The sequence below is a fragment of the Egretta garzetta genome, unplaced genomic scaffold (genome assembly GCF_000687185.1).
Source record: "Egretta garzetta isolate BGI_Z169 unplaced genomic scaffold, ASM68718v1 scaffold424, whole genome shotgun sequence".
NCBI classification, from domain to species: Eukaryota; Metazoa; Chordata; class Aves; order Pelecaniformes; family Ardeidae; genus Egretta; species Egretta garzetta.
The window spans coordinates 2,735,228-2,746,603 of NW_009259489.1; the positions used below are offsets into that span (position 1 = coordinate 2,735,228).

The window sequence follows — 11,376 nt, forward strand, 5'->3', positions numbered from 1 at the left end:
GCCCTCCCCCCGGGGGGTGGGTGGGGGGGTACATCCTGTGCTTGCACGTTGTGGGCACGTGCAGGGAAAGCTGGGTGCTTCCTACAGCAGAGCTGCCCCGCACAGGGATCGGGCTGCACGCAACACTCTCGTGGCCCCACCGCTGCTGCTTGGCCAGAGGAGCTGACCCCTTTGTTTGCAGACCACCTGCAGCCCCAGGTGGTGGAGGAAAAGCCGATTGCCGAGGCAGGATTTCACCCTACAGCTGCGGTAGGTAGCTAAGGCCTCCTTTGCACTCGGCAGACACGCACATCTTCAGGACTCAATTCACTTCGCAACTCTAGGCATCGACTTCAAGGAGATGAATCACGCCTAGATGCCATCTTTCTCCATGAGCCAGAGGAGCTGTTACTGGTTCAGACGCAGAGAGCTAGCTACTCAAACTGATCCCACCCCGGGCATCGCTAACTGTGCAGCTTCAAAACTCAGGCACACAAAACATGCTGATACCCTAAGGGTCAAAAAGACCCCAAATGTAAAACGGCTTACATGTATAAGATTTAGGCCTTATTGTCTAGCTTGCTGTTACCTTGCTAAAATTAGTATTGTCTAGTTTGCTGTTGCTTTGTTATTAGTTTTGTCTAGCTTGCAGTTGCTTTGTTAAAGTCAGTAGTGTCTAGCTTGGATTTTTTGTTCTTCTTAAAGTCTGTAGTATAGTTACTTAGTGAATTTAGAACCCTTTTCAAGGACGGGAAGAATCGGGAGGGGATGAAGCAAAAAGATAATAACGGTTTGCCAAGGTTGCCAGACTAGAAGGAATGAGAACTAATTGATGTAGAAAGATTTGTGGCTCCTTACAAAGGACAGTTTTTTGATAAGAACCAGGTGTTTACCTCAAGAGCTGGTCTACACCAACCCTGCAGTTGGGGCAAGAGCCAAGGAGCAACTGAGTCTGCGCAAGAACAAGGGGTTACTAGCGGTGATGAAGAGGAGCCATCGGCCTTCATCCCCACGACCCCCGACGACCACCACCAGGAGGCACTGAGCAGGCGCAGTGGGGAGGGACTTATGGAAATGACCTCCTGAAGCTAATTTTAATACAAAGCGGAGACAGGTTATGCATATGTATAGGCATATTGGAAAAATTCATACATCCACTGAACTACTGGGCAAGTCTGAGCTGTCAGGCCAGAGATGACACTTTCCACAATAAAGGAGTTTGGTTTCGAATTAACCTTGGATAAAAAGTAAAAAAAAAGGAAGGAAGAGCACGGCTGGGCAACCTTACTGGTTGTCTGGGATGGTGTGCACCGCTGTAGGCAATGTTTGCTGTCCTCCCTAGCCCTGTTGTCCTCTGCCATCCAGTGAATGAAGTTACTTGGGCATTGGTTTGTTGAAATTTCATCTCTCACACAGCCCAAGGCTCACGTTTCATAAAATTAGAAAACCTGTGCTTCCCCATTCCCCCTTCCCAAAAGCAGTTGTGTTGCAAGAAAGGATTTTTACTGAGTTGCGGTTAAAATTTAAAATTAAAATTGTTCTAATTTCTTGTTCTAGCAGTCAGCAGCTTTTGTTTCTTTTTTTACGGACCTCTTCACAAGGAAAAAGACAAATGTTCAGAAAACCTTACACGATTTCCCTAAAAAACACTACCAAAACTCAACTAAATATCCAATGTTTTAATCTTGGAACAATGACCTTTTTACAAAGAGGTTTTAAAGACTGAGTGTACGTATTCACAAAAGCAAGCGTAATCCCCATAGACACATTTATAAATTAAAGACTTTGAAAAGCCATGTGACTTGATTTCATTTAAACCTGGTAAAGATATAGGCAGTAAAAATTTTAAACATTTGACTTATGTGGACTGTCAGCTTATACAATTATCATGAGTCTGAGCTAGATTAATTTCAAATCACTGAAAACAAATACTCTAGTAAGAGCATGAGGCTGAAACATTATTTTAAAGTGCTCATTAGAAACCCAGCATTTCAATTACAATTAAGAAATGTTAAAGATATTACATTCCTTACATATCGAGTCTTAAAGTACAATATGTACACAATCTACAGTCTTGTCTGTATAAATAGGAAATAATTTATCTATATATCTCAAACGTGACCAGTAGCTGAAGGGAAGCTGAAAGACTATTTCAATTTGGCCAGAAAAAGGAAAGAAACAGAACAGTCACCCCATACATATAGCCGTTAGAATTCTGCATCCCAAGTGCTGCCATTTTGGCCAATGTTCTTGGACTAATTGCCCTTTGCATCCACTCATGAAGCACCTGCTGGCATGTTGCCAGTACAGAATGACAGCATCTCTCTTGTAATGGAATTGCTTGGGTCTCTAGAACTGCTGCTAAGAGGAAACGTAGTGAGACGTAAGTCCCTTAATTACACAGAAAAATACGTGCTGCAATGTATTCCTGTTTGCAGAGACAAAAGAACTCTGAACTAGACTGTCAAACAACAAAAATTTGGACGTTTTTTATGTTTTTGAATGAACTGTAGTGCTTATAAAAAGATAAAACAAAACTAATTAAGCATCATCTGTGACAAATTTAAAAGCCTTCATCAGCTTTCTTACAGAGCCCTACCCAGTTCCTTTCAATCCAGAGACACAGTATGTTTGCTAGTCAAGCCTCTTGTCCTGACAGTTGCTAATCAAACCTTTCCATCTCATTACCAATCCTCCGTGACTTTGACTTAAAAGTTTTGCAGCATGGGGTATTGCCCTGTGCACAGGTTAAGCCTGTTTCACACAGGACTAATACCGGGTACCTGTGAAATGTTAGTATTGTACATCGTTGTACTCGGCTCAGTGCACACACTTTTCAACAGTCCACCTCCAAGTACAACATGACAAGCTCTCAAAAATACAAACAACCTTAAAATGCAAGACCCAAGAATGTTCATGGAAGTACAATAAAAAATATTTAACTTCCTCTCACAGCTTTTCACTTCTCAGCTGCCATGAAGGACAACATTTCATTTTTATCCCCGTCTTTCCACCAGTTTTGCACCTGGACTTTCAGTAAATTTCAGGCAGATACAAGAGTATACCCACTCACATACAGTAACATGATTGCAGTAAAATTAAAAGCCACAAAATAAAGTAACACTAAACATTCCGTAAGTGGAATTTTAACTTTTGGTCAACATTTCTGCTAGGCTAAAGGCAAAAATATGCTGTACAAAATCACTTCAACATCCACAGGAATAAGCCTCTTGTTTACTTTAGCCTCAGCTTAGTGTGTGGTCAGCCTGAACTATGCAATTTCTTAAAAGAACAGGTAGTTAGGAGATTGTAAAGCTATATTTCCTCCCCATTAGCAGATTCTTCCCTTGCATAACAACATTCATGTGAAAAAATTTACTGTGATGCTCAGAAGAGTTGAAGGCAAACACGTGTGTATGGGCAATAAAAGCTGTCAAGGTGACAAACGATTCAATGGACTGCTTTGTCCTCCACCTGCAGCAAGCTTGAGCGTTGTTAGCTTTCGAGGGGGATGCTGAGGACTCTTACGAAGGTTGTCGTCCATCTGCAGAGAAATAATGAGAGCCGGATCTGGCAAACAGTAGAATATAGATTATACAATTAGTCTATTTGTCAGGGCTGCCACATTAATGCTGGTTTGTGGTATTTTTCACCCTGTTATTTCAGGCCCAGCCAAAACTGATGCCTTAGTTCCTTTCTGCTCCCAAATATCAGCTTGTGATAGAGCGGCTATTCACTCCATTACCATATGGTGCATCAAACTCAGGGCAAATATTGGTGTGCTTCTGCTCAAATCACTTTGTTGAGATTACCGAAGAAAGCAGCACTGCTACCTTCTTCTAAGAGGTCAAAGTTTCAATTTTGTACAACAGGCAAACAGTGCTAGAAAGCAGACCAAAAGCCAAACTGCTAACATCAATGGATGCTTTTGCATGTTCAGCACCTTGCAAGAACAAATCTTTTTCGTATTAGAAATATCCTGGAGGTGCTGGGTGAATTTAGATTAGCTATAGATTTCAAAAAGATTTAATAAAGAACTTGTGTTAAGACCTTTTCAAACACAGGTTAAAATTAATCTCTGAATATAAAGATTTTACATTTTCACGGGAAATCAGTCTAATGCCCCGTGCATAATGTGGTATCAAAAAGAGCCTAGTTACTACAGAATAGACAGATTCACGGGAGACAGCACAGAGGAGATTCTCCAGAGACTGTCTAGTCCATCCCATTTCCTCCAGGTAGGATCAGCTTTACCTAAATCGTGCCTGACAAATGTCTTTGCAACCCATTCTTTAAAACTTCCACAGACACACTGCAATACCACAAAGAGGAGATACAATCAATACCTCATGCTACAGAAGCTGATCGTAATTAATAATCTATTTCATACACTGATCTTTTTCAGGAAAAAGTGCCTTCTACCCTTCTAGTTAAAGTGTTCTGTCTCTACTAACTCTTCATAAGTATTTTTCACAAGTTGTATAGCTTTTGATAGGTGCTGAGTGACAGACTTGGAAACAAAGAATATAAAGAAATAAAAGCTAGATGTAGAACAAGTGGGAGAAACGGTGAGTGTAGGTTAGTGACCACAGCATTCAGGTGGGAGCAAGGAGAGGTGGCGATTGGTCTTAACTTGCAGGACCATTTCTGAGTTTTGATCAATACATTTGCCTCCTCCTTTGCTGGAATGTACACTTGCAGAAAGACACCCTTCTTTTGTTGGTATGCGCACTTGCAAGACAATGTTCTTTTGATTGTAATAAAAATACTTTTTAAGAACAAGGCTTCATTAATTATTTCTTTTAAATGAAATAGTATTCTTCCTGCCTCTCTACACAGTAACTCACTAGAAAAGAAGCAATTAAAATAAAATGTCCATTGTACAGTTGCAGTTGCCATACAAGGATATCTGTGAACAAGTAACCACAATGAAGCAGGAAAATGAGAGACTGAAGCAAAAGTAACCTTTTCAATCAAGTTGGATTCCTTATTTACAAGCTGTGTGAGTTTCTGCAGATTAGCATCTGCTGTATCCTGTCCAGCCGGAGAATGGCCTGGAGAGTGAAGGTAGAAAGATGAAGAGTGAAAAGATACTTAGAAAAGCTTTTAAATCCTTAAAAAATAAAACCACACTGGAGAGAAAGTTCATACAGTATTTTCATCCAAAGAAGAATTTAAGTGAAAAGCCATTCCATGTGAGAAAAACAGAAGCACTAAGCATGAGCCATAGCATAGCTAGAGGTGCATCTTGCCAATGCTTAACAGAGTCTATAACTGAGTATTAACCCTTGCTTTTGATTTTCAATCCTTTCTGCACAACTTTGCAAGTCTACTGTATTTCCCCATAGAAGCTCCAGCATAAACTACATAAAATCCAATTCTGCCTTGGTTCAGATGGAAACCTGGAGTTCTTGTCCAAACAAGACTATATATGACAAAAAAAGGGAAAAGAAACACAGCTTACCTGAGACAGTTAACCTGAAGTAGCAAGTTAAAATATCATCACAGAATCGACACAGATTGGGTAGCTGTTTCAGATGCTCTTGTAATTGTACTTGGGGGAAACACACTTTATAAATTGGTGCAAGGAAACCAAACACAAAGGCATCCAAGGTAGTAGGCCTGAAAAGAGTGACAAAACAAAATAAAAAACCAAAGTGACTGAGGTAAGACATTAAGACCTTTACAATGTAACTGTGCATGTCAAACACAACTCAGGACAGAACACTGTCAGCTCTTCCAGCATTCCACCTTTTCATATCAATCTGGAAAATGCTTTGTACAGACTATTGGCTGATTTTATCACCTCTGAACTAGAGACATACTGGCAAGCTGAAACAGTAACTTCAGCATTAAAATCCAGTCATGCTGTCACATATGCCAATAAACAAGCCACTCTAAAACATATTTCTGGCACCACAAAAGCCAAGCTGAATGCCAGGGAACAAGGATGCACTCTTATGAAGTGGTCCAACTTCAGTGGACTCAGCCTTAAAGCATTTTCTCTCCATACAAACACAGGAGGTGACATTCGGTGGCTACAAAAGCATTCTCTAGTGCTACACTAACTCATCAGGCATGCCACATTTTCTTAGCAGCTGTGGGCAGCATCTGCCTCTCTGTGGAAAAATGCAGGATAAGGGAGACACTGCATTGCCTTGGTCCAAAGACCTCATTTGTGCCCTGTTTGCTCATTCAGATTTATCTGAAAAGTAGAGTGTGAGACATGAAACTACTGTGCAGCACTTTTAACATTCTAGCAGGGAAAAAAAAAAAAGAAGTTTAAGTGTTCAGAGAGTCATGTGGTGCCCGTTTTACTAGTTATTAAAAAAAAAAAAAAATCACACTCACCTATCTCCAAAGAAAAACTGAGATGTTCCCAACCTCTTCGACAGGAGATTTAGGCACTCCTTGGCATCCCTGTATATCTGATGAGACACAAGACTGTCTAAGAGCCCTAGGTGTAGCAAGGCTAGTATGCACAGCATTGTTCATCACTTGACAGTGTGCTAGACTGTTTCAGTTCTTGTCTTTGGTAGCACCAACTTACAAATTCTTTACTACACAACACATACCTGTGCTTCCACTTCAATGAGACTGTAGAGTGGAGGCCCTCCCCTGGTCAGCAAGATCCTGTTCAGCGCTTCCCTGGACATCTTTCCAGGCAGATACAAACTCAGCGGGAAGGGAATCCTGGAGGCAAACCATGGCTTTGTCACACTGCAGTAATTTTCAGGCTCAACCCAGAAAGTGTGCAGCTGTATCAACATAAGGAAGAATATGACTGGAATTTGAGTAAGAGTAGTAGAGAGCTCTTAGAAGTTTGACATGTAATAGCTCTGTCAGAGAAGCAGAAGCACCAGGATTTATTGTAATTTAAGGCAATCAGGCCCACAAAGGATTATACTAATTTATAATATACTAATTTATTATTTGTTATTGTACTAATCCTTTGACTGTAGGAGCATATAATTAAGCCAACAGCAACCTTCCACCTAAAGAAGAACAACAAAGATATTACACAGACCTCTATACATGTACATAAAATTACATACACACTCATGTTTATGTATGAGTATATATATACACACACACTGTACATACAGTATATATAACAAAAAAAGTTGCAAATGTACATGATCAGGTTTGAATGGCTTAGAATTTTTTTTATTTTATTTTATATAAATCTTAAAAAAAAAGGTATTATGAAATTATTAATTCTAAACCTTGCAGGTCAGCTGAAGTAGCTAGCCTGTGATACCATCTGGTCAGAATATTTTTTCCTGTACAAACTGAAGCCAATGTCATTCAAGAGATCCAACGTCTGGGGATTTTTATAGCTCTAATGTACTTAGACTAAATTGGTGAGCGCATGTGGCCATGTGTTATTTAGAACTGAAAAAATGAAACTACTGTTGGGCATTTTAATTTCTCAAAAGTTCTAACTGAACAGTTCAAAAGGCTTTCACAGTTGTGCACCCCACATCAGACACATACATTTTACTCAAAGCTTTTTCAAAAAAAATCAAATTAAACAAAACATGGCAAGAATAAGCTCTTTTCAGGATACTGTTTCCCAAGAAGTATCTAAAAAAAGAAAATCATTCATAGGTTCCCTTTTAAAATGTCTTTCATAAATTCATTATTATTACTTCACACCCCAAAACCACACATTTCTTTCCTCTTCAAAAGTTGCTAGGCAGTGTTTCCAAAATTAGACTAACTAAACAAATACATTCCCCCCAGGACTATGGCTGAGAGACTTTAAATGTCTCATGTTGGGCACCTCTTGTAGCATTCACTTCCAACAACTCTCACCATTATAAAGTATTTCCCAATACTTGCCAGTGCAGGCAGCAGCTTCTCTTCAAGTAGTGCAATATATGCCAGTGTATCAGCTCCTTGTTTTGCAGACAATTCATAATCAGCATTATATTTCTACAAATGTAAAAAAAAAATACATGCTACACATAGCATTACACAAAAATTCCCAAAAAGATAATCAATGCAAACTGAAGTTGCTGCAAACTTAATAGCTATCAAGTTAGTAAATGTAACAACATTTTGTGGGAGAGAAAGCATGCACTTACTAGAATTTGTTTACTTCTTCAGGCCAGCTGTGTCACACCTCCCTCCATCTCCCTTTTCCACTTTCCCATTCTTAGATTTTTGGGCCCTCCTACTCCCAAAACAACTCTTGTGTCTCTTTCCCATTGCTTTTCAAGCAACTGTCCAGTGGTACAGAGGCAATTTTTCAGTACTTAGGGCTGTAGCAAACCTCTGGCAAGTCACCCTCTTTATTTTTGAAGCATCTGACACTTCAGCTGGTGTAAGCATAAAAAAAGGCAAGCATTCCCATCTTTTGCTTTTAATTAACATTCTTAAAGTTTAGAAATTGGACGCTAACAATATAAGGGACCAAATGCACAGCTAAATTAATGCAATTACAGCTGACTGAGCTTTTAATTCTTACACTAGATCATTTTAAGGTACATTAAAAGGGTTGATAAGTTTTTAGGGGGAAAGGAGATTCACTTCATCAATTTAGAAACAAGGGGTCAGTGCTGACCCTTAGATATCTGAAAAACAAGCAGAATATTGTTATGCTTTAACTCAAATAGGCTTTTTTTCCCAGCATTAAGGAATCTTTAGTATTCAAAAGGCTATGAAACTTCGGAATTTTAAAACAACTGTCTAAAATCCCATCCCAAATGCGCAGTTTTCAGATTCTGTTTTTCCTCCCCCCAGAGATTTACAGTTTCACTAACACAGCATTCATGAGATAATCTTCTTGACTAGGCATGAACTGAGTTTCTAATGTAAAAGCAGAATAGTGGGCTGGAGGACCATCTTAAGAAATAAAAAGATGATGCCATGCTTTATTAGACATCTTTATAGAAATTGTATAGCTTTATTCTTTGTGAATAAAACATCAAAAGATCTGCAATAGGCAAGCGAGTTGACTACGCAATAACATGATGTGCATCAAGAAACGCTTGCAGACATTTTTATACTACAAGCTATAGAAAAACTGCATAGATTAAAAACAATGCTGTATATATTATCCTTCAAAAAAGAGCAGTGGGAGACGATTACCCATTTAAGCAGTTAAAACCACACTTCCCAAACTGTGATATCCTAGGTCTACAATGGCACGAAAAGTGTTATAATTAAGAGCAGGGTGCTTAGTGAGAAACTGCTCAATTAAGGCCAGTTTGTTGTCCTTTTCAATGAACAGTTTTCTCATGCCTATTTTTAAACCTTTCACATGACTAACAATCAGACTTTCAAACAGCAATCTATTATCCAACATTTTGTAATTCTCATGCAGGTATGAAAAGCAGGGTCTGATCTGAGCTCCACGTTTTCAGAAGCCTGTATCAATGCATACAGGGAACATGTAGAGTCACTACAAGGCAGAGAAAACAAATTTTTTGAAAGAGATCTACCTGTTTTCTTAAGAAGTTTAGTATTTTTGCTGGCTGAGAAATAACAATGTCTTCTGATATCAGGACTGGTACATCGCCTAGAAGGCACAGATAATACAATCAACAATTTACATGTATGAGTTCTAACATAACTAGAAAGCAGTCACTTCATCTGCTTTCCTCTTCTCCATAGCATGCTCTGATCCTCCTAATGTGTATGCATAAACTAAGCTTTACATAGCAGAGGAGTTCCACCAAGGTCACAAATATATTTAGTGTATTATGGTCTAACAACGATACACAAAAAAGGGCCCACATGAAATCAGACTGATGCCAACGTCTTCTGCTAGGTATCTGATACTTTGAGGACCAGGCTACTTGTCTAGATTTCAGATGCTCATCTTAAGACAAAAATTCCAACTCAGTCCAACAGCCCTCTCAGCTCATTCACCTCCCGGCCTCTCCTTCCTTTTGCTCCAATTTTTCCCTGCCTTTCCCCTCCAAATACATTTTAACCACCTGTTTTCCCTAGCCTTGCTACAACCACTGCCCAAGCTAGCACTGCATAACCATGAACTATACCAGAACCAAGTAATTCCCTGCTGCCAGAAGCCTACTCGTCAGCCTTTACTCATCAGATTGCAGGATCAAAGACTGTAGAGCATAAAATCTCTGTAACAGGGGCGAGCTTAGAGCACGTTCACAACGTAACTGCCACAATAAGCCTAACATGACTGTGCTGCTACATACTATTACAATATCAATTACCAACAACGCTTACTATTTTGATTTTTTTTTAATGGATTTTATGTATTTTGGCTATGAAGAAAGTGACTGAACTTTTGGCAAGTATACCCCACTAGTTCTTGGTATTTTCTGCTAACAGAAAACAATACACGGAAAAGCAAGAATCAAAGGTGCAACTTCTGCATAGATACAGTAACGCGTAAACTGATGACGTGGTTAACTGTAAATTATAGAGTACTTTAACCCTTCAGTGATTTTACCTCTCTGGAATACACCAAGACAATAACTTAAATGCTGAGCAAACAGATAAGCAATGAGTAGAAGCATCCAAACTAAGAAGTCCTCTCTGATACCTTACCTTCAACTTGCCTGGCAACTAGATTGTTAGTCACCTTTTGAGTCAACCTCTCTAACGCAGCACAGTACTAAACATGCCAGCTGCTGCAAGTTATACTCTTTGGGGCTTACATTCCACTTCCAACCGTACCAGCCCATTAAATTATGTATAATTAAAGAACCCTGTTTCCATACACAACTCTAGTTACTATCATCATAAATATGCAAAGTGCAAAAAGCTTAAAAATTTGCTTTCACTATACCATCAGTTTAGAGTGCCTGACCGAAACAGGTGTGTACTTGGCACCACTGCTTTGTTGACTGTCTGCTGCTTCACCCATACACATTTTAATAAAAAAGCCCTTTGAGGCACTTTATTTGTCTCTTCCACTATTTCATTCCCACAAATCCATCACGCTTGATTGTATAAAGTTCACTTATCGACGTATCGTGAAAGCAGGTAGCCTTCACTGGGGTGGGTTACACTGATGAACACAAGCCCAAAGCAAACTCAGAAACAACACGGAAACTGGAACCCACGTTTATTACGTGGCTATGATTAAAAGTGTAAAAAATGCAAAGAGGGTACCTTTCGGAGCTCTCCAAGAGTTATTTATAATATTCACTGCCAGGGGAGCACCAGAAAACTTGGCATATGCCTGCAATGAAGGTTGCAGGGGAAAAAAATCCAATCAGTAGGTGTAAGAAAAGTGTACGATAGCACTTTAAAAGTTGTTTTCAACAGCTTCAGGCACTGAAAACCGACTAAAACCAAATGCGGCGCCTCTGCTTTCAGTCGGTCTCCAGCGCCCTAACGCGCTTCTGGGGAACGCCGCTCGTGAAGGCCCCGGGACGGCAGGGCGCCCCCGCAAAGGGCAGCAGCCCG

The 11,376-nt window shown here is 39.7% G+C and overlaps 1 protein-coding gene across 1 annotated transcript; it reads right to left on the reverse strand.

Moving 5' to 3' along the window:
• Nucleotides 1-1,707: 1,707 nt before the first annotated feature.
• On the reverse strand, nt 1,708-11,177 carry MTX3 (metaxin 3). Its single transcript, XM_035892810.1, has 8 exons — nt 11,080-11,177; nt 9,429-9,505; nt 7,798-7,917; nt 6,555-6,737; nt 6,331-6,407; nt 5,444-5,601; nt 4,945-5,033; nt 1,708-3,523 (listed from the first exon to the last, which is right to left on the reverse strand). Exons 3-8 carry the CDS (start codon nt 7,798-7,800, stop codon nt 3,413-3,415), a joined length of 621 nt encoding a protein of 206 aa, XP_035748703.1. The 5' UTR covers nt 7,801-7,917; nt 9,429-9,505; nt 11,080-11,177; the 3' UTR covers nt 1,708-3,412.
• Nucleotides 11,178-11,376: the final 199 nt, after the last annotated feature.